Source organism: Rhinatrema bivittatum, chromosome 4 (assembly GCF_901001135.1).
Source record: "Rhinatrema bivittatum chromosome 4, aRhiBiv1.1, whole genome shotgun sequence".
NCBI classification, from domain to species: Eukaryota; Metazoa; Chordata; class Amphibia; order Gymnophiona; family Rhinatrematidae; genus Rhinatrema; species Rhinatrema bivittatum.
The window spans coordinates 67,124,028-67,147,863 of NC_042618.1; the positions used below are offsets into that span (position 1 = coordinate 67,124,028).

The 23,836-nt window shown below is 46.6% G+C and overlaps 1 protein-coding gene across 4 annotated transcripts in view; it reads left to right on the top strand.

Annotated features, from left to right (window-relative positions):
- Nucleotides 1-23,836, top strand: part of DLGAP5 (DLG associated protein 5) — a 214,075-nt gene that overhangs the window by 78,598 nt on the left and 111,641 nt on the right. For all 4 annotated transcript variants that reach the window (XM_029598267.1, XM_029598268.1, XM_029598266.1 and 1 more), the window contains exon 10: nucleotides 18,335-18,491. In XM_029598267.1, coding sequence (XP_029454127.1) covers nucleotides 18,335-18,491 — 157 coding nt within the window. The remainder of the gene's footprint in view (nucleotides 1-18,334; nucleotides 18,492-23,836) is intronic.

Below are 23,836 nucleotides of genomic sequence, written 5' to 3' on the forward strand. Positions count from 1 at the left end.
TTTTCTTGGGTAGAATGTTTTCAAGGACTGCACTTCTTCCTTCAGGCATAGTCCCCGGCCCTGGCCAAAGTTAACAAGTCAGGATCATTGGTGGTAAAATCCCACATTCCAGGTGCTGTGGGTAAGTGTTGGGGTATGCCTGGAGCCAGTCTTCCTATAAGAACCCAGATGGCACAGATGATGAGACAGATCCTTACTCCCTGGAGGATGGGGAAATTCCTCCAGGATTGGAGCTGTATAGAACTATATTGTGGCTCTTTCATAGAGATGAGTTACCAGCTTTGATTTCCTAGACTTTGAAGATGCTAGGAGTACCTGAGGATGAATGCATATCTGAGCCAAAGAAAGATCTCATTTTGATTTCCTTGCATAAAGCCTCATGTTTGTTACCTAATACTCAGGCCATTCAGGAGTTAACTGATCTTGAATGGGTGCCCCGGAAGCTAATTTTAAAGGAGGACATGTCTTGGAAGGACTGTACACCCTGGATCCAGTTGCGAGAGAACAATTGCTTTTTTTTGAAGGTGGATGCTCTTGTGTGTGCTATTACCAAGCAGACTACTATTCCTGTAGAGGGGGGGTGTTGGCCTTGAAGAATGCATGGGATAGGAGAAATGAGGCTATCCTTAAACATGCCTTTGAAGCAATGGCAGTGAATTTGCAGATAGCTACCTGTTGTTCCCTGGTGGCTCGCTCTTGTTTATTGCTCTTTCAGGAGATGAATGAATCTAGTGTAAATTTCAGGGCATTAATGGAAGCAGCAGTTGCCTTTTTTGTAGATGCGGGCTGCGATTTGGTCCATGTTTCAGTAATAGTGGCTAGGCATCGGCTAAGGCTAAGAAATTGGTTGGTCGATACAACCTCGAAGTCTAACCTCACGAAGTAGCCCTTCAAAGGCTCGCTTTTGTTTGGGAGTGAGCTGGAGAAAATGGCCAATAAGTGGGGTGAGTCCATGGTTCCTTGATTACCAGAGGATAAGAAACAGGTACCGCAATCCTTCGGCATGAGAGGTTGTACTAGAGCAGAGCTTTCCAAACTGTGTGTCGCAGTGTGCAGTTGTGTCGCGCAAGCCCAGTCAACTCCAAGGCGAGTTTGGGCTTTTTTTCCCTAGAGAGTCACTTTTTTTTTTCCAGTTCGTGGGTTGCTTATTGTTGGGCGATTTTTGCTGTCAATCACGGGTTTTTTGGGCTTGTTGGGTGGGACTTGAGCCCAGCTGTCCCTGTCATTGGCTGCTGCTGCCGATGGAGGCCTGGCCATGAGGAGTACTGACTGCAAGCAACAGTGTCTGGTGATCCTGGAAGGTTTTATGCTGCACGGCAGGCTTGAACCCTGAAGGGAGTGAAGCATTTAACTGGCAACAATCAAAAAGAAGAGGTAAATGAGTGTGGGGGCCAAACATGTGCTGGGGGGGGGGGGGGGAGAGAGATGAGTGTGTGGTGGACAGAAATGTGCCGGGGGGGGGGAGAGATGAGCGTGTGGGGGACAGAAATGTGCTGGGGGGGGGGAAGAGATGAGTGTGTGGGGGACAGACATGTGCTTGGGTGGGTGAGAGAGATGAGTGTGTGGGGGACAGACAATTTGTTTTATTATTGTTACTAATAAATTATAACAACATTAATCTTGGATTATTATATATTTTTAATATAAATGAGAGGTTTTCATGAGATAGGTTGTCATGAAACATTTTATTTATGTATATATTTAAGGATATATATTTACATAAATTTATATATTTATATATATTTTATATATTTATATAAATTTATATATTATATATAGGATATATATTTATATATTATAGGATATATATTTTATATAAATTTATATATTTAAGGATATATATTTACATATATTTATATATTTACATAAATTGTCGAAATATGTTTCGTTTGTTTAACCTTTAACCTCTGATTTGCTATTAGACTGAATTACTGTGTCGTGAAATTATGTTTGTCTAAAAAGTGTGTCACCAACATGAAAAGTTTGGAAAGCTCTGTACTAGAGGGTTCAGACTTTTTCGACCCTCTAGAGGAGCAGCTTTTCAGAGGACTCTACCTTTGGGTAGATCTCAATTCTTTTGTACCAGGTAGCTCAGATGAGGCGCAGACTCAGATAGTGGAGCACCTGAACCTCCCAATGAAGGTGTGCTGACCCACCTCCGGGAACAGGAGATAGGTTGCCTCTCTTTTTTTATCTGAAGTAAGTCGAGCTCACGACAGACCAGTGGGTTGTGGAGGTGATAAGACTATGCACTGGAGTTTTGCAGTGTTCCTCAGGACGTACTCATAGTGTGTGCCTGTACTCTCCGCAGAATACCCAGGCAGTGGAGTGTACATTCTCCTAAGACAAGCAGGAAGGTAGTCCTCACAGATGGGTGACATCATCAGATGGAACCCAAGAAAAGGGGAGTGCTCTTTTCATTCTATCCTGGATCTCAAAGGAGTTAACCATCATTTGCATGTGACTCATTTTTGCATAGGAATCTTGCGCTCATTGATAATGGCAGAACAGTCTGGAAAGTTCCTGATGTCTCTGGATCCGTCTGAGGCATACCTGCATATTCCCTTTCAACTAGAGCATCAACTATTTCTGCTTTTCGCAGTTTTGAGGTATCGTCTGTTTCAAGCACTACCTTTTGGTTTGGCCACCTTGCCCAAAACTTTTTCCAAGATTATGGTGGTGGTGGCGGTGGCAGCAGAAATGAGAAAAGATGGGATCCTGGTACTCCTGTATTTGGACGAGTGGCTGATTTGGGTCAAGAGCTTGGAAGAGAGCTTCCAGGTTTCACGCAGTTACCTCCTTAGTGCAGGAGCTAGGTTGGGTCATGAAACTGGCCAAGAGCAATCTTCAGCCATCACAGTCACTAGAGTATCTCTGTATTCAGTTCGACATGAAATAGGGCAGGGTGTTCTTGCCGGAGGGCTGTATTCAGAAGCTAATGGCGCAAGTGCATCTATTCACGAACACAATACACCCGACAGTGTGGTCCTATCTACAGGTGCTTGGATTGATGGCGGCAACACTGGAAGTGGTGGTGAGGGCGCATATACATCCTTTTTAGTGTGCTCTGCTGTCTCATTGGAGCACACGGTCTCAAGACTATTTTGATTCGGTTCCACCTGCCGATGAAGGTCTGTACTCAACTGCAGTGGTTGTTAAAAGTGGATCTTCTAAGAAAGGGGGTTTCCCTAAGATCACCAGACTGGTTAGTACTCGCAACAGATGCTAGCCTCCAGGGTTGGAGAGCTCACTTTCAGGAGCTAACTGCAAGGTACATAAGAACATGCCATACTGGGTCAGAGAAGGGTCCATCAAACCCAGCATCCTGTTTCCAAAAGTGCCCAATCCAGGCCATAAGAACCTGGCAAGTACCCCAAAACTAAGTCTATTCCATGTTACTGTTGCTAGTAATAACAGTGGCTATTTTCTAAGTCAACTTAATTAATAGCAGGTAATGGACTTCTCCTCCAAGAACTTCCCAATCCTTTTTTAAACACAGCTACGCTAACTGCACTAACCACATCCTCTGGCAACAAATTCCAGTGTTGCTGGAGTACAGAAGTTTCTCTCTGGAGTATCAATTGGCTGGAAGCCCATGCGGTCCGGTTGGCATGCTTGCAGTTTGATGACAGATTGCAGGGTCGGGTGATCCGGATAATGTTGGACAATGCAACGACAGTGGTTTACATCAGTCAGCTGGGTGAAACCAAGATCCAGCAAGTGTCGCAGAAAATAGCTCAATTTATGGAATGGGCGGAACTGCATCTTCAGGAGATCCCAGCCTCACACATTGCAGGAAAGGACAAAGTAAGACCAACTTTCTCAGCAGACAGTTTGGATCCAGGAGAATGGGAATTGTCAAACAAGGCATTTCAGCTGATAGTGGATCGCTGGGGCCTTCTATTTTTGGACCTACTAGTGACTTCTCGCAATGCAAATGTCCTTCGCTTCTACAGTTGCAGGAGAGATCCAAAGTCTTTGGGCATTGATGCCTTCGGTGGACAAGCTGCTGTATGCCTTTGCCCTGTGGCCCATAGTGGGCAGGATGATTCGGAAGATAGAGAGTCGTATGGGGATGATTGGCCCAGAAGACCATGGTATACAGATTTGCAAAGGCTCCTGGTAGATTCTCCCCACTGATTTCTGGCACACACAGATCTGCTACGGCAGGGACCTGCTCGTCACAAAGATCCAAATCAATTTTGTCTTACGGTATGGCCCTTGAGAGGACCCGGTTGCTGAAGCATGGATATTCCTCTGCGGGAATTGCCACCTTGCTATGAGCAAGAAAGTTCTTCACTTCCTTAGCCTATGTGCGGTTTTGGTGAGTGTTTGAGGCTTGGTGTTAAGATAGACTGGTTCTTCCTCGTTAGGTTAAGATCCCACTCAGTTTGGAATTTTTGCTTGATGAATTGAGTAAAGGGTTGGCCCTTCGTTCATTAAAGGTAAAGGTGGCTATTCTTGCCTATTTCTGAGGTCAGATGAATGGTGGACCCTTGTGGGCTTATCTGGATGTGGCCTATTTCTTGAAAGGAGTGAATTATCTTCGTCCTCCCTTGTGGTTATTGGTGCCCTTGTGGAGTCTCAATCTAGTTTTGGATTTGTTAGTGGGTCCTATTTTTCAACCTTAAAAATGTTTCTTGTAGAGTCTTCGAACTACAGTCTTGTCTTGCTGGGAGTCATTTCTACGAGTGACTCCAGGGGCGATAGAGCTGCATACTGTTCCTTCGTTTTTGCCAAAAGTGGTCTTGGATTTTTACTTGAAACTATTTCCCTGCTACCTCTGGACAGGGCAAGAGATGTGGATGAATATTGCCTGTTACGGTTCTTGGATGTCAAGTGGTATTTAGAGGTTTCTGAACTTTTCAGGAAGATGGTCTGGCTCTTTTTACTCCAACAGGAGTAAACAGGATGAATCGGTTTTGCGGGCTACATTAGCCCACTGGATTAAGGAGGTAGTCATGGCCGCATATGTGCATGCTGAGCAGCTGTTGCCTAGTCAGGTTAGGGCTCAGTCCACTAGGGCTCAGGCAGTGTCATGGGCAGAGGTTGGATTGTTGTCTCAACATTTTCTGAGCTGAAATGTGATCCTTTTTACACACCTTTTCCAGGCATTATCACCTGGATGTGCAGGCCCAAGAGGACACAGCCTTTACATATGTGGCTTGGATTGGACCACGGACAACCTCCCGCCCTGTTCAGGAGTAGCTTTGGTACATCCCACTGGTTTTAGATTCACCTGTCCATATGCTAAGAGAGGAATAATTACTACTTAACTGATAATTTCCTTTTCTTTTAATAAGGACAAGTGAATCCACCTCCCCCCACTTGCCTGCTGCGTGGTTGCCTGTTCTAGGGAGTACTGGTGTCAGTCCAGTCCCTAGAGTAGTGTTATTACACGCCTTGTCTGAGTTCAGTGTTTTCCCATTGGCTGAATGCTGGAATGGTTATCTGTTAATCAAGTTTTGTTAGTTTGTCCACAGTTGGCTTTTGCGTAGAATACTGTCAGGCTGATGTCACTGCAGAGGTACATATACTGTGATGTCAGCTTTGCTCCATCTCCATCTGCTGGCAGAGGTGCATAACCCATTGGTTTTGGATTCACCTCTCCTTATTAACGGGCCGATACAGTAAAAGTCGCTGGAGAGCGGGTGAACGGCGCGCACAGGCCACTCTCCTGTGCGCGCGATTCAGTATTCAAATTAGGGCCGGCGGTAAAAAGACGCACTAGAGACACTAGCGTGTCCCTAGCGCCTCCTTTTTGACAGGAGCGGCGGCTGTCAGCGGGTTTGACAGCCGATGCTCAATTTTGCCGGTGTCGGTTCTCAAACCCGCTGACAGCCATGGGTTCGGAAACCGAACGCTGGCAAAATTGAGCGTCTGGTTTTCAAGCTGCGGGCAGACTTCAAATTTTTTTTATTTTTTTTTTAACTTTTTGTAACTTGCGGGACCTCAGACTTAATATCACCATGATATTAAGTCGGAGGGTGCACAGAAAAGCAGTTTTTACTGCTTTTCTGTGCACTTTCCCGGTGGCCGGAGAAATTAACGCCTACCTTTGGGTAGGCGCTAATTTCTGAAAGTAAAATGTGCGGCTTGGCTGCACATTTTGCTTTCTGAATCGCGCGGGAATACCTAATAGGGCCATCAACATGCATTTGCATGTTGCGGGCGCTATTAGGTTCGGGGGGGGGGGGGGTGGGGTTGGACGTGCTTCTTCGACCCCCTTACTGAATCAGCCTGTAAGAAAAGGAAATTTATCAGGTAAGTAGCAATTTCTCCTTACTGGTTACTGATGTCAGACAAAACAAAATTCACAAGGGTATGTGAAGGGTAAGTGCACCAAATAGTTCAGGAAAATAAATCTAATAGTAAGAAGAAAGAAACTCTGTTTTACAGTTTGAAAAGGCTACTTCCTTCTCTTCCTGCTACACCAGTCTAGACAAGTGGGTTTTTCTCCCCCTCCCTTGCCTCCTTCCACTAGATGGAAGCAGAAAACACAGTTTTCTTTGTGATATCACTTCTACTTATCTATAGTGTAATCCAGAAAATACTTTATTCTCTGTCAGGATGTTCTGGTGGTGCAACAGGATTCTACACACTGGGTTGCCCTTTCTTTTTGGAGTTTTTAGGCAGGGTTTTTCCTTTTCTCAGTGGCCACAAGGCCAGGCATCTGGTTCTTCCAGGCTCATGAGCAGGTTCCCAGCCCCAGAGGGTACGTGGTAGAGCCCAGAAAGATTTTCAGTTTGGCAGATGAAGTTATTAAAACAAAGAAATTTTAAGTGACTATTTGGATGATCTGATTCTCCTTGGACAAGCAGGATGGTAAACCTTACACATGGATGATAATCATTGGATGGAGCCTGGCACAGAAAACTTATGTCAAAGTTTCTGGAACTTTGACTAGGCACACTGAGCATGCCCAACATGTCATATTCCATGAGTCCACGCGGGGTCCCTCTTCAGTCTTTTTTTTCCCCGCAGAGTTTTCGCCTTGTGGTGAAGTGAGCTTGTGGCTTTTCTTCTGAAATTGTCTTGGAAAACTTTTCCACCAATAATTTTTGGTTTTTCGCATGTTTTCTTTGTGAGTTCTTCGGTTCTCCTTAGCCTCTCAGTCAGGTTTTTTGGTGGTTCGATAAGTTTTTTTGCTTCCGTTCCCGCCTCAGTGCCCACTGGCGTTGGTTGCCTGCCATCATCTCCTGTCGTTTTTTTCCCTCTGTGTTTATATCGGCATGGTCTCGTCTGGTTTCTGTTGATGCCCCCAGTGCCCGGGGACCATGTCCATCACGGATTCATACAATATGTGTATCCTCTGCCTTGGGGCATCGCATGACATCTGGGTTGCGGCTTGTGCAACCAGATGACCTCAAAGGGGAGGTTGCACTCAATTCAACAAGATGGAGAAGCTCTTTGGGTCAAGAAAGTCTGAGGCATTGGCACCAAAGGACCTTGGAGCTTTTCCGATGGACATCAAGCCATCGACATCGGTGGAGCTGTTTGGTCTCGTCAATGCAGGCGGATATTGGCGCCGGGGACCAGCCCATGTCTTTCTCTTCCAGTTCAAGGACGTCTGGTTCATTGTCATCGACCTTGGCACTGGGGAAAGACCTAGCCAAGCACCGAGGAAAGCCAAGGAAGCATCGGCACTGGTCACCTTTGAATGCCCGGTGCTGGGCTTGGATGGTGCCGGCGCATGCCATGATGCCCCCAAAGTGAGCCTGAGGTGAGGAGTGCCTGTCCTTCATCGATGCTAGGGGTCTGTGACTGTCTCCACTTGTCCTGGTGTTGGTTGCCGATCTACCTCTGAGATCTGAGGAAGATCGGGCAACCTCTCCTGCCTCCTAGTCTGTTTTTGCATCAGTAAGTTTCGAGAAGGAGTTAGAGTGCAGAGTCCAGCTGGCAGTTGAACGGGCATAGAGCTGGTAGCATAGACTGTGCAGAGACCCTCGTTCTCCCTGCTGCAACCACTGCTGGAATGTCTGTGTGCTCATTGGTGTGTTACCAACCCAGTTGGCGTCTATTCCCAGGAGGCATTGATGCCCAGTGGGGCACCGATGCTTCCCTCGACTGATCCAGTGTTCATTGCAAGTTCCTCCTCTGAGGAAACTCCATCAAGGCCGGCAGAGGCACTGAGGTCTGCAGCCTCCCATACAGCTTTGCCAGGTACAGCGCTGGTGCCACCGATGCCTGCCTCTGGACGAAGGCTGAGCACCTAGGGCCCCATTCCCTGTGGATTATAGTGAGGATGAAGCCCTGTATGACCCCTGGGAGGATGACTCTGCGAAATCCTCCTTAGAGGACTGAGAGGAACTCCCCTCAGAACAGTCTCCTCCAGAGGAATGAAGGAGGTATCCAGCAGAGGACGTGACTTTTGCAGGCTTTGTGAGGGCGATGGCTGAGGCCATCTCTTTTCATTTGATGACTGAGGAGGAGTCCAGGCACAAGATGCTGGAAATTCTCCAGTTCGTGGAGACTCTTAAAGATATCATAGCGGTCCTGGTGCACGAGATCTTTTAAGGAGTTGCTGCTGAGGATCTGGGAGCACCCCCTCACAGTGTATCCTGTAAACAGGATGGCGGATGGGGTTTACCTCATCCAGTAAGCTATTTGATTTGAAAAGCTTCAGCTGTCACACCAGTCAGTAGTGGTCGAATCCGCTCTCAAGAGGGCCAAGCGCTCTTGCACACATGCCTCAGCAACCCTGGGGAAGGGTCATAGAGCGATGGATGCTCTTGGGAGAAAAGTATTCCGGGAGCCATGCTCGTGGCCCACATCACTTCCTAAGAGCTCTACAGGAGCCAAAACTCACGTAACCTTTGGAAGCATGTGCAAGAGGTGTCCGAGCCCCCAGTCCAATAATGATGTCTTCAAGGGCTTTTACCAAACCCGGTATGGCAAAAATGAGCAAAGCTTGGATGGTGAGAGAGAGGAATATCTGATGGGCATTGAATTGCCATCACTTACTGAAAGGCAAATGGATAGATTACAGACCCCTATCATGGAGAAAGAGGTGTATAGGACCATCATGGGTCTTCCTAAGGGTAAAAGCCTGGGGCCGGACAGCTTTCATATAGACTTCTTTAAAAAAAAAAAATTCCCTTTCAAGTTAGGCTCAAAATTGAAAGAGGCATTTGAATACTTGAGGAGTAATCCTGATGCTATGCACACCATGTCTGATTCGGTTCTATTGCTGCTTCATAAACTGGGCAGAGATGGATCGGATCTAGGTTCGTACTGCCCGGTTTTGCTTTTGAACTCTGATGTTAACATCTTGGCGAAGATACTGCAGTTACGACTCGAGATGGTAATGCCCACACTAATCAGAGATGATCAAACAGGATTTATTAAACAGTGTGTCTCATCCATGAATACTAGGAGGCTCTTTAATATCATAGCCTTGGCAAAGCAAGCACACATGGCAGGCATAGCGGTGGCCTTAAATGCTGAAAAGGCATTTGACCGCCTCCAGTGGGCTTTATTTAACGTGCTAGAGAAGGTGGAATTTCGGGATTGGATAAGGATACTTTATGCTCATCCTTGTGCTAAATTGCTCACTAATGGCAATTGTTCCGAGTTTTTTCCCATTGCTAGGGGCACGCGATGGGTTCTCTCTCTCTGCTATTTGGCCATTGACATTCTTGCGCACAAGGTCAGAGAAAATCCTGATGTGACGGGATTTCAAGTGGAAGGAGTAAAATATGTCATTTCCCTGTATGCGGACAACGTCCTTCTTTTCTTGACCAATCCTGGGCTATCCAGCCCAAAAGTGCTAGCTATATTGTCCAAGTATGGTCAGATCTCTGGATATAAAATTAATCTACTAAATCTGAAGTATTCCCCTTGGGGCCTCTGGGGATTGCGCAGATATCAAGATGCTTCTCTGCTTTTAGGAAGGCAAGTGATGGCTTTAAATATTTGGATATATGGGTACCATGCAGGACAGGGGACATCTACAAATTTAATTATGCACATGTGGTCACCAAGATTAAGAGGGACCTCACGGGTTGGGACAATCACTTCCTTTATTGGGCTGGCAGGATTAATGTTCTGAAAACGAATATATTGCCTCATCTGATGTACCTGTTTCAACACATTCCTTATTACTTGCCTGAAGGTTTTTTTTCTGTTCTCTATGGAGCCATGCAAAAATGTATTTGGCACCAGAAGCCTGCGCTCATTAAGTTGTGAACATTATGGTGGCAGGTGGAATGGCTTTCCTAGAGTTACCACTGGGCTTGTGGCCTGGTGGGAGCTATGGTGTGGCTTCATAGGGAAAAGATGGTGCCCTGGTATCCGCTTGAGGATAAGTTTGTTGGGGAGTGTGGATTTACCAATGTTGCTATTGCAGCCAGAATTGCTTGTAGGTGCCAAGAAAGCTTGTGGGGCTAGTCCTCATATTACATACACCTTAAAAATCTGGATAGCAATGAGCAGGAAATTAAAGTGGCCTGAGCAGGGTCTTTCTGCGCTCACTCCCTTGCGTCGCAACCTTAGACTGGCGACATCCATGCTGTCTCGGGATGCCTCCAATTGGATAAAATTGGGCTTCAAATTTCTGAGGCAACTATGGAAAGATGACAGTACTAAGCTTAAATCTTTTCAGGATCTCAGGGATGAATTTGAGGTAGAGGGAGAGTCAGATTTTTTACAATAATTTTGGTGGCTCAGCTGGGTCGATTTGAGGATAGGGGATGCAACCCCAAGTTCCTGATCCGGTTGAGCGTATGCTTATATTTTCCTGTATACCTCACAGAGGTATTTCTCTTTTCTATAAAGCTTAGCAGAAAAGCCAAATTCAAAGAGATCCACCTTTGGGTATCATACAGCAATGGAATTGGGATCTCCACATGGAATTAACTTACCAGCAATGGGAAGGTATATGGAAAAGGGGTGCATAGGATATCCGTATGTGCTCGTTGCTTTGAAATGATGGTCAGGTACCCCCTATTCTACACTGTTTTCCCCAACCTCAACTGGGCTCTGTTGGTGGTGTTGTGGCCAATTAGGCTCTTATATACATGTTTGGTAGTCTTGCAAACATCTTGTACATTTTTGTAATTGGTTAAGATGGAGTGCCACTTGATATTAGGACAAGAAATTAATATCAAGCCTGAATTATGTTTGTTTGGGGATCTGGGGGGAACACAATCTCACCACCCCGCAAAGAAGGCTGGCTGATCAATTACTACTTGCTGGGAGGTTCACGATAGCCTCGATGTGGAAGTCTAATCCAACACTAAGTAGGTGGCAGAATCGGGTACATGAAATTGCTTTGGTGGAGAAGCTCACCCATTTGCTCAAACAAAATATGTTTTAAACCAAAGTATGGGCCCCTCTATTGGGAGTACCAGACTACTTAGCACAATCACAGGAGGCTAGTCATGGTTTGAGGGCATGATGATGTCGATTACTGAAAACCTGTATTGTCGCTCACATGAATAGCGATTGTCTGCCAGATTTTATTCCTTCCGGAAGGAAGTTTTTGTTGTCTTAAGGGTGGGTTTGGGGTATTTTTTCCCTTGTTTTTCTCGTTCTCTTATCTTTGTGTTGCGTCGGTCGCAGACAGCTGCGACTGCTCTGCCTCACCTCTCTTCTACCCTTTTCCTCTTCCCTGGGAAGGATGGCTGCCTCTGGTGCTGATTGCCGAAACCCTCGGCGTCTGCTACACAGCATGGGTGTCCCCGTCCGCCTTGCTTCTTCCTGAGGTCTCCTAGGTGCGCGCGTGCACGCCACCTACACTTTTGAACAAGTCATGGCGGGAACCTCAGGGGCATCCCCACCGCATGACGTCAGTACCTCCGGGTATTTAAACCTCCGATCCACTATAGCCCAGTGAGTTAGCAAGGACTTCGGTTTTGCTACTCTGACCGCTTCTAAGCTGCTTGCTTGGATTCCTCTCTACCTTTCAGGGTAACTTGCTCCTACGGAAGCTCTGGGTACCCACTCTTCAGGGGCCTCTCGCTTCTATCTGTCCTTCGGGGTTCTACTACATAAACTAGGACACCTGCTCCTCGGGGTTCCTATCTACTTTCTTCCAGGATCCTTCGGCGCTCCTAGGTACTCGCTCCTCGAGGGTATTCTGCAACTCGGACCTCTGGTCCCTCTCTCCATTCTTCTACAAGGAAGTTACTAGCACTGCCACTCTGTGAGTATCGCTACACTCCAGTTCTCCTTATTCCACCCTTCAGGTTCAGCTTATTCCGTGCTGCAGAACACTACCAACCTCGCAACATCCGGGTGAGACCTTCATCTATAGAGACTGAGCTTACTGTGAAATCGCTGGCCTACAATACTATCCCTTCCTTGAAGCAAGATTCAGCTTACATCAGCAGTATAATAAAGCTTTCTTCCCTCAGTGTCTGCTTACTAGAGTCTAGCCTATCGCTGTGGTTCCCCACGGGGCCCCTCCCCGTGGGAGGAGTCATCGCCACTTCGACCAAGAGTCCACAATATGCCACAAACCCAACACTTTGCACTGGAAACTGTTTAAAAAGTTAAAAAAAATAGCCCAGCAGCAAGACATCTTATCACTGGTGCTTATGGGCATGGAGTGTGGAAAATACAAGGTTCAGTCAATATATAATGTTTTCAAGACAGCAGCAAGAGTCTCTGCAGTGGGAATTGGCGCCTGCAGAATGGCATGACTGCGGGCCTCGGATCTCCGACTGGAGGTACAGGAAAGACTCGCTGTGTACAGGAGAGAATCTCTTCGGAGATGAGGCGAGGGTTGTGATGGCCCAGTTGTGGGATCACCATGAGACCTTGGTAAGCTGGAGCATTCGAGCGCTGTGGTCCCGTGCCCTCTAGGCTCCTTGGTAGTGTCCTTTACAAGGCACTGAGGAGCTCTGTACTGTCCTTTCATGGGCTATGGCTATTGGAGCCTTAGTACTTGTGAGACCATCGAGCTCACTGCATCGACACCCTTGGACGAATTAGTAAGCTTAGGGGAGCAGTCGATGGCGCTGGCTGTCATCCGTTCCTTTGGGCATTGGTGATCCTCCCTGCAGACGCCCATGGCCTCCTTGCTACCACTGGTACATCGATACCTTCAGGCACCGGCATCTCCATCGGGGCAACCAGTGTCTGCGGGTGCCTGTGATGCCAGGGATGGTGCTATAGGCCGGCGAACGGTTCAGTTAAGCTCCATCGAAGCCCTGGGTGCACAGTTGCTGGGTGCACTTGTTGTGGCTTTGCATTGGTGATTTTAAAAGTGCCATGGGCCCTATGGGCACTTTCACTGTTCTGGGCACCAATGGCTGCAATCGGAGGCTGCAGGACATGACCACAGAACCCTATGGGCACCTTTGGTCGCAGGAACTTCTTTGCTTTCGTTCTCTAAGGGTACTGGAGGGGATGATGCCATAGACCACCACCCGCTGTCATGCTTTATTCAAATCACCAGTGGTTCTGGGAATGCAGTCATCGCACTGTTCTTCATGCCAGTTGAGTTTTATTTATTTATTTAAATTCTTTTATATACCGAAGTATAGCCGAAAGCCTTCACCCCGGTTCACATTGTAACAAATTCATACATGTAACAGCAATTAAACTTGTAAATAATTACATAGAAATGTGAGAGCAACTCAGAGAGTAACAATTTAGTATTATACAGTTTATATATAATATTACATTTACAACTTTATTATGAGATATAAGTTTATTACCGAGGTATTGGAGTTCGAGATGAGGAGTGTGTTTATTCAAATCAGTCAGTGAATGATTGTCTGAACAACCATGTTTTTAATTCTTTTTTGAAGGATTTGGAATCACTGATGGAGCTTAGGTGATTTGGAATAGAGTTCCATTCTATGGGTCCTGCTATTGAGAAGGCTCTATTTCTAGTTGTGGATAATTTTGCAGATGACAGGGGGGGAATTACTAGTTGTAGTTTTTCAGATGACCTTGAGGAACGTGGTGATTTGAGTATTGCGATCATATTGTTTAGAGATGAGTCTTTGTAGATTTCATTATGTAGTAAAGATAAAGTCTTGTATTTAATCCTTTGTGAGATTGGTAGCCAGTGCAGGTTTTTTAATGTAGGAGAGATATGATCAAACTTCCTTTTGCCGGAGAGAATTCGTGCAGCTGCATTCTGCAATAATTGCAGTGGTCTTAGCGTGGATTGCGGAAGCCCTAGAAAGATTGCGTTGCAGTAATCTAGACTCGAGAAAATAAGGGATTGTAGAATCGTTCTGAAGTCATTCGGGTAAAGAAGGGGTTTGAGGTGTTTTAGAATTTGTAGTTTGTAAAAACCTTCTTTCGTTTTTATGGCTATACAGTTTTTAAAGCTTAGCTCATTATCTAGCCAGATACCCAGGTCTTTTATTGGATTCTTCATTTGAATGAAGGAGTTGTCAATTTGAATGCAGGGTATTAGGGAGGATTGAGCTGATATGTTTCTTTTTATAAGTATCCATTCGGTTTTGTTCATATTTAGGCTAAGTTTTAGTTGGTTTAGAAAACGTTTGATTGATTTAAGGTAGTTTACTGTGAGGCTTATGGCTTCTTCGATGGTGGTTGTTATAGGGATTAGTAATTGGATATCGTCGGCATAGAGATAGAAGGTGATTCCAAGCTTAGAAATGAATTGACATAGTGGTAGAAGGTAAATATTGAAGAGGGTGGCAGATAGTGCGGATCCTTGCGGAACTCCTGTTTCGAGGGGGAAGGGATCTGATGAAGAGTTATTGAAGGTAACTTTGAAAGATCTGTTATTTAGAAATGAAGAGAACCAATCGAGGGTACTTCCAGTAAGGCCAATGTTGGCGAGGTTTGATATTAGGATACTATGATCTACTGTATCAAATGCAGCAGATAGATCAAGCATAATTAAAAGGTGATTCAGTTTGTTGTCAAAGCTTCTTGTTAATTTGTTTATGTTAATGTGACTGCACAATATGTGTGGTCGGGGAAGGCTAGGCATCTACTCCAAGTGCCTCGGGCAATGGCAGATGGCTTTCTCCTTGTCTGTGCAATTCTCAGCCATACCAGGGTTCTGCCATCATCCCGTCATGGTCCCAGCCTCCTCATCAGTTCTGCACTGCACAGTACTGACTAGCACTGTCGGGGGAAGCATCATCACACACTCTGCTTTGTCGTGGGGCAGCGTGTAGCCACCAACTCTGGCACATGGTGCGCTGTCCTAGCTGTGGCGTGGGATTCTGCCCACAGGCACGGAGCATGAGATCATAGGTATACTGCCATCCTTAGGATGGGATCCCACTGCATGAGTACCGCTCAGCGTGTTTTTATAGCAGAGGGCTCGTTCCTCCAGTCACCCTCTGCTGTCTGGACGTGTGTGTGTGTGTGTTTTTCCCTCCAGGCGGACACAACAGGTTGTGTTGCACAGTAACAGGACTGTTCTAGGACTGCGTTCCTGGTCAGACCCTGAGGGGAATAGACATCGGGAGAGTGGTTCAGGAGTCATCTCCTCCCTTAGCAGAGGAATGTGTCTTTAGACCTCTCCATGTCCAAAACTCCATTTTTGTGGGGAGGCCCCGTCCTTGGTAAGGTTTTCTCTGAACCTGGGCCTCAATTCTTGAATCTGCACATCTCTTTGGAGGCCAGGGCTGGGGACTGGCAACTGCGTTCGTTGGACTGTTTTTGCTGGGGCCTCTCTGTGGGTTACAGTGGCAACTTCCCCCATCCGAGGCTGGCTGCCTGTGGTGGGTTGGTCGTTTCGGCACCTCGGCAATCAGTGATTGTGCCTCAACTCTCTTCTGGGGACTTAAGAGGTCTTTTAAGATCAGGAGGCCCTCCAGGGTTTCCCCTGCTCCGGAGTCACTTTGATACTGTTGCGACAGTCGCTGCTCGACGTCCTCACTCCGCCCTCTTTACCTCTGTGGCGACTCCCTCCGGGTCTGATGGATGGCTGGCTGCCACGGCGTCTCCATGCCGTCTCCCTCCGGCGTCCCCCGGACTGGCTTGACTTTGCAGATCCGCCATGATGCCTAAAGACCTATGGCGCGCGTGCTCTGAAGTACCAGCAAGGGCGCGAACCTCAGGGGCGTCCCCCTGAGATGACGTCATCCGCTTCCAATATTTAAAGGTCTCTATTTCGCTATCTCTTTGAGTTAGCGAGGATTGGGTTCGGATTGGATTCGTTCTAGCTACTCTGCCTCCTCGGACTTACCAGAGGTACCTGCTCCTCGGGGGCCTCGCTCTTTTCTTTACTTTCAGATTACAGATAGGAACCGGTACTCGCTCCTCGAGGGCCCATGTTCCTGGACACTCTGAAGATTCTCTACTGCCTGGAAGCTATTGCTGCTTCAAACAATTGTGAGTTACCATCGCTCTCTCAGAGCTTTCCCTGGAACCAGGTACTCTATCCTCGAGGGCCTACATCTTTCCAGCTCCTGAGCTTCCTTGAGACCTTATGCGGGTTTTGTCATCTAGTTCTGTTCATGAACTCTGCCTACTCACTTTCTACAGTTTCTCAACAGCTCAGCCATCCTGGATCGCTGTTCCAGTGCCTGAGGGACTACAGCCCTGCCGGGGTTTTTGAAACCTTTGGTGGTTTCAAAAACCTGTTTAATAAAAGAACTAATGTGTGTCTGTCTCCATACTCAAGCCTAGCCAGTGGTCCCTCTCGAGATATCCTCCCAGGAGCGTGGTCATCTGCTACCGGCCCAGGGATTCACCCACAACTACAGCAGATTCATAACAGTTTGCTACTCCTATCTGATTGCTCCTCCCATCAGGCAACAGATCTATTACAGATTGCCAACTCCTTGCAACAGATAAATAACAGATACCTGCTGGCCTCGGTGGCCGTCTTTTCTTAGGGACTGCTATCGCCAGTCATTCTTGCCTGCGAGACCCTCCTCTGTGAGGAGTGTTCTAGTCTATCAAATGGGGGATTCTATCAAATGAGCGTTCTAGTCTATCAAATCCTCATCACCCAGGACTAGGGCAGGCACCACTACCCCAATTTGCGGGCTTTGGCCCTTACGACCTGGATGTTGACCAATCACTGTAGAGGCCCTCGGGCTGTCGGAGGGGGTATCTCATGTCCTTCTGGAGTCACGAACGCCTTCCACTAGAAATTCCTGTAATCTAAAGTGGAAGCGGTTCTCTTCCTGGTGCGAGGGTCGCGGCCTAGACCCCTTCTCTTGCTCCTCTTCAGCACTATTAGACTATCTGTTCTTCCTTTCTGAATCTGGTCTGCAGACCACGTCTGTGAGAGTTCACCTCAATGCCATAGGAACATACCATCGGGGTTTGGATGGTTCTACAATTTTTTCCCATCCGCTGGTGGACGGATTGATGAGGTGATTTTTTTTTCAACATCTTTTCCTTTAAGTGTATTTTCGTAAAAAAGTAAGTTTTAAAATGCACACATTTATATATTTTTATGTGGGAGCTATGATCAGACATATTAACTTTCTGATGCCTTATATAAAAAAATAAACCTATTTAAACAGCTGTATGGTGAAGACAAATGTGATGTAACTGAAGAGTTACATCTGCCAAACTGGCCCCTATGACCACCTATATGTGATCTGAGCTAAGTTTTACGGACTCTAAAGATTAATGTTGCTGACTAATGGCTGCCATTTCACTAGTTTAGGAAAGTGTGAAAGCCTAGATAAGATGCCTCACTAAGGATTGGAGTCCTAACTGTCCTTTTATGTAAGCAGCAATCAGAGCTTGTAAAGCTACTTTGTTTTGGATTTCTTTGTTGGGTATGCCAGAGTTTGTTCTGTTTCTGGTTTTGTCTGCCTTCTTGAATTCTGAATAGAAACTGCCTGCAGCTTGAATCCTGTTGTGGTTTAATCTTTCTTATCCACCTATCTGTCTCCCAAAGGTAGCCACCTCAATATCCAGGATCCTAGCAAACTTGCAAGTGCATTGCAGATAATGTCCCATGTTGGAGGAGGCCTGTTCGCACAGAGCGTTGAAGATACTTGTTAGTTTTTGTGTAGGGAATGATAGAAAAAGTTGATTTTTTTTTTTTTAAGATGAAGAACTATACCTTCCTGCTTAGAATACCACAATATTTCTCAAGGATTCCTATATGCTGGTGTTAGGAATGAATGGCTCTATATACCATAAAATAATACACCTCTAGCTCTGAGTCATCATAAGATCAAATTTTTATCTCCATCCTGGAAGGGCTGCAAAGCTGTAATTGCCGAGCCAAAAATGGAAATCCATTTTAGATGCAGTTTTTAAAATCTATAAAATATAAAAGAGAAAAACATCTATAGGGTTTTTTTTTATTCCTCTTCCCCCCCTTAATATGCTTAGAGTTCATAACTGATTGTAGGGGCCTTACTAGATTTACAGAATTATGCTGAGTCTCCAAATCAGAATTTAAATTTTATTTTTTCAGATTGCTCTGCAGAAGCAAAAGCCAACATTGAAATGAGTTCAAGTATGCCTATAGTAATGTGTTCAGATCTTCCTGCATCTGGAATGATTTCAAAACCTTCAATAAAAGAAAACATTATGAAGTCAGAAGAGCTAAGCCATGATGTACCTTATTTCCGGTATGTAAGACATTTGTCGCCTTGTGCCTCTCATCTTTAGAACTTTAGAATCCAAAAAAAACAAGTTTAATTGTATGGTTTCCATAATTTTCTTAAGGACAAGCAGGATGGCAGCCCTCACGTATGGGTGACATTGTCTGTGGGAGTCGAACATGGAAAAACTATATCAGTTTCTAGAACTTTGACTGAGCCTCACTGGGCATGCCCAAGGCATGCTATTGTATTACATGTCCTCGCGGGGTCCCTTCAGAGTCTCTCTTTTTCCGTGGATTGAGCCTCTTCGCTTTATACTGAAGATTTTTTGTATGGATTTTTTTTTGACATTTTTTCTTCGGGTTTGGCTCTCCATCACTGGAGTTCCATGGTTTTGTCCCTTGTAGTTCCTAGATGTGGTTGTTTGTTGTTTTGGTTTTTTTTGTTTGTTTTTTTCTCAAGTTTCCATTTGTTGCTGTTGTCCAGGGCAGTGAGATTGTTTGTTTATGCTTGCCAGCCATCGCCCCTCTGTCGCTATTAAGTTCGATTTTGCATCTCTTTTGTTTTTGCTCTGTCTAGTAGGCTTCAGCTGTGCCCTCAATGCAGCAGAACCATATCTATCACAGATCCCCATGATAGGTTTGTACTACACTTGGGTGCATCGCATGACATCAGAGGGTGTTGTAAGTGAGGAGAAATGACACCAGAAGGGTCAGATTGGTCTTTAGGTGCCCGAACAATCAGCACTGGAGACATCAAAAGACCCCAGAACTGTACCAATGGTAGGAGGGCTGTCAGTGGCTGGAAAGGAACCTGTCAGACTCCTCCTGTTCGAAGAAGGTGTTATAATTAATGAGGTTTGGGTGGACCCTTGGACACTGTGGCAGCTGACCACGCCCACGGAGGGAAGTCCCGTGAGGGGCCACAGGTCAGGCTCAGCTTGGACACACAAACAAAGAGATTGATCTTTTATTAGACAATGTGATGAAGCCACCAGAGGTGGCAGTGGTGAGCAGTAGAAGTAGCCCGGCTGGGCTAGTATCCCTCAGGCGCTGGAACAGCGACTCCTCCAGTGCTGTAGTGGAAAGACTGAGAATAATGAGTACAGTGGAATATGCACAAAGCCCCAGTATGGAGAACCCCAGGATAGGGAGAGCAGGCCCTCGAGGAGCAAGTACCTGATCCCTGAGAGCTGAGAGGCTTGAAGGTAATGTACTCACACAGCGGTTCCACGTAGGAGATGGCACCAGGGCTGGAACGGAGGCAGGCCCTCGAGGAGCGAGTACCTGGTTCCAGGGAACAGCTCTTAGGTGAAGATGGTAGTACTCACTGGTGTCGAACATAGCGAATCCTTCCAGGCAGAAGAGAAGGTAGGAGCAAGCAGCGAGTCAGGGAACATGGGCCCTCGAAGAGCGAGTACCTGGTTCCAGGCAACAGCTCTTAGGTTAAGATGGTAGTACTCACTGGTGTCGAAGATAGCAAATCCTTCCAGGCAGAAGAGAAGGTAGGAGCAGGCAGCGAGTCAGGGAACATGGGCCCTTGAGGAGCTAGTACCGGTTTCCTGATAGCGACCTGAAAAGCAAGTGAGGCCCCCGAGGAGCGGGTACCCCATTAGCTTTAAGAGTCCAATGGAATTGGAGGCAGAGCAGCTGGATACAGAGAGCGAATCCCATCCGTAAGAATCCCCTTGCTAACTCAAAGGCTAGCAAACATTGTAGGCTTTAAATATCAGGGCAGCGTGACATCATCACAGGGGGACGCCCCTGAGGTTCGTGCCAAGTAGGAAATAAGAGTGAGGGCTGCGCGGTGCGCGTGCCCTAAGGTACTAATGGAGCTTGGCGGCAGGCAGCGCCCAAGCCAGTCCAGGGACGCCAGAGAGGACGGCAGGCAGACGCCGTGGCAGCCAGGCGTCCATCCACAGCAAGAAGAGGTGCAAAGAAAGAAAGGTAGGCGGAGTGAAGCCGTCGGGAAGGGACGGTTGCAACAGAAGGTGTCAAGTTTCCACCTCATCTGACTCTACTGAAGGAAAGGATAGTGAGCTATCTACAATCTGGTGGGTTGCTGGACCCGAGGCAGTGTGAATTCATCAGGAGAAGGTCCTGTCGGACAAATATGATTGACTTTTTTTTTTTGATTGGGTGACTAAAGAATTGGATCGAGGAAGAATGCGCGATGTGATCTACTTGGATTTCAGTAAAGCTTTTGATACGCTCCCGCACAGGAGGCTTATTAATAAAATGAGAAGCTTGGGAGCGAGCGCCAAGGTGGTGGCATGGATTACAAACTGGTTGACTGATAGTGTGTAATGGTAAATGGAACCTACTCTGAAGTGAGATCTGTGTTAAGTGCTTTAGGGATTGGTATTGGGACCGGTTCTGTTCAATATCTTTGTGAGTGAAATTGCAGAAGAGATAGAAGGTAAAGTTTGTCTATTTGTGGAAGATACTAAGATGTGCAACAGAGTGGACATGCCAGAAGGAGTAGAGAGAATGAAAAGTGATTTAGGAAAGCTTTGAAGAGTGGTTGATTTGGCAGCTGGGATTCGATGCCAAGCAGTGCAGAGTCATGCATCTGGGATGCGGTTATCCAAAAGAGTGTATGTGATGTGGAGTGAAAGACTGATGTGCACAGACCAAGAGAGAGATCTTGGGGTGATAGTGTCTGGTGATCTGAAGATGGCAAAGCAATGACAAAGTGATAGCTAAAGCCAGAAGAATTTTGGGCTGCATAGAGAGTGGAATAATCAGTAAGAAAAAGGTGGTAATGCACTTGTAAAGGTCCTGGAGTAGTGTTCAGTAATGACCTTGTACAGTTCACCTGGAGTAGTGTTCAGTTCTGGAACTTATATCTCAAAACAGGATGGAGGCAGTCTAGAGAGGGTGACCGAAATGATGTGGGGTCTATATTGGAAGACCTGTAAGGAGAGGCTGAAGGATCTGAATATTATACCCTGGAACAGAGGACGTGGAAAGGAGTTATAGGAACATAAGATATGCCATATGATAGAGGCCTTCAGATACGTAAAAGTTTTTAATGATGCACAAACTTCGAACCTTTTCCGTTGGAAAAAAAAATAATAGAAAGAAATAATAGAAATCACAAAATGAAACTCCAGGGAGGACAACTCAGAACTAACGTCAGGAAATATTTCTTCATGGAGAGGGTGATGAATTCCCTGGATGCCCTTGCAGAGGAGGTGGTGAAGATGAAAACAGTCAAAGATTTCAAAGGGGCATGGGATAAACACTATGGATCTCTAAAGGCTAGAGGACAGAAATGAGGAAAGCATGCATGTGGGTAACTTGCTGGTGCGGCAGTTACTACTCTTAACCAATAAGCCTTCATACTGTTGATGCAATTCCATCATGGTTCTCTACTTCATCGGCAGGGGGAAAAGGGGAATTGGATTCTGACAACAACCAAGAGGGCTCAGACTTCTGCAGTCTGGGGTACTCATGCACAGACATAAGGGAAAAAGCACAGGGCTGCTTCTATGGCCAAGACCATAAGCACTTCAAGCAGTACTGTCTGAATTTTCAAGAAAGCTCATCACCCAGTAAAAAAAAAATGTTGCTAGCTGCAATTTTTATGGGTTGTTATAAGGCTTGGGGATAACTGCACAGAGCGGCAGTTACTACCCTTAAGAGAAACATGGGGGTAACCTACACTTTGTGGACATTACTACCTTAAACTTGCTGGGCATACTGGATGGACCATTTGGTACTTTTCTGCCATCATTTCTATGTTTCTATGTATGTTTCTTAAACCTCTGCATCTGAGAAGACCATGCCAAGCTTCAAGGGAAGACCAGCATTGGCATTGACCCCCATAGATACACGTTGCCAGGAGAGGGGATGATTCTGCACCTACTGAGACCCCCCCCCCCCCCCCCGAAGTGGTCCTGTGGCAAAAAAAAGAGCTCATACTGTATACATGTTGGAGACTTCTGCCACTGATCCTCTTCTCAGGTCTGTAGAGGTTAGTCATTCCTGCTGCCTCCCACTTTTTGCTGGCATCAGGAATTTTTGAGGAGGAACTGGAGAAAAGGATCCAGCAGGCCGTGGAAAAAGCGCTGCTAAGACTTTGTGCTGAGACTTTGAGAACACAGAGGAATGGTGTAGATTAGCTTCAAGCTGCTGCTTGATTTCCTTCAGGTGCTTATTGGTGCTGCTTGATGCCAATGTCCAGAGGGCTGATTTCTGGCTCTTCAGGAAGGAAGCTTCCATGAGATATCATGGTTCCTTAGGGTCCAGGCCCTAGCAACTCCCATGACAGAGGACAGAGAACCAAGAGAATTGTCCCCTGCAGAATGCAGTGAGTCAGGTTCTCAGAATTCCTGGTGCTACGGCTATGACCCTGCGGTTTAATGCCGGAAATAACTACACCTGTGTCCTCTATCATCTACAAAGTCTCCTGAGGATCTCACCTTTGTGGGTTTTATGAGGAAAATGGCTGAGAGAATTCTATTACGTTGCAGATTGTGGAAGAGTCCAGGAACAAGATGCTGGATACCCTCCAGCATTTGGAGCCCCAGTTCATGAGAACATTTAGTAGGTACTGCTGAGGATGTTGAACTCTCTCTGAGACTCCTGTCAATAAGAAGGTGGATGCAGTTTCTTATCCAAAAAGCTCCTGGATTCGACAAGCATCAGCTGCCTCACCAATCTATTAAGGTCATTCATCAAAATGCATTTCCTGGCGTGTAGCCAGATGGACTCAGTACGAATGGGATAGTATCCGCGTGCTAGCAGTTGGAGACGGATCTGACGTCAGTACGGGGCGTATATAGCCCCACAGGAAGCGCAGCGACTCAGTAATTTCCGTCTCCAAAGCAGTTTGGAGTGCCTGCAAGCTTGTTGAGCGTGCTTTCCAAGACTACTTTGATTTTTTTTCTCTTTCTTCTCATTTCAGATTCTACTTTGTTGTTTATTGCCTATTCAGGCTTAGAGCCCCGCGCTCCTGCGGTAGATACCCTCGGGTTCCTCCCCCAGCGAGCTCCCGGGGTGATTGCCGTGCTCCCCCGGTGGGAAAGTCCTCGGTCCTGCCGAGCCGTGGCAGTGACATAGCCCCCGGACGACGTTCGGGTGTAGCCTACGAGGCCCTCGGTCCCGGCGTGGACGAGGTAGCGGGTGCATATCCTCAATCGCGGTGGCGAGGTGCTCCCTTCCCCCGCAGCCGGAGACCGCTTGTGTTCCAGCCGAGAAGCGCCGACGCTGGTAAGCTGCACCGCTCCTCCTACGGGTCTCCGAAGCACAGAGGATCGGCGGCGTGGCACGCTGTGGAGGATGCCATCTTGGGCCTGGTTCATGTACTCCGCGCCCGTAATAGGCGCGGCTTTTCCTCCTCCTTTTGAGTTTCTGGCTTATTGTGTG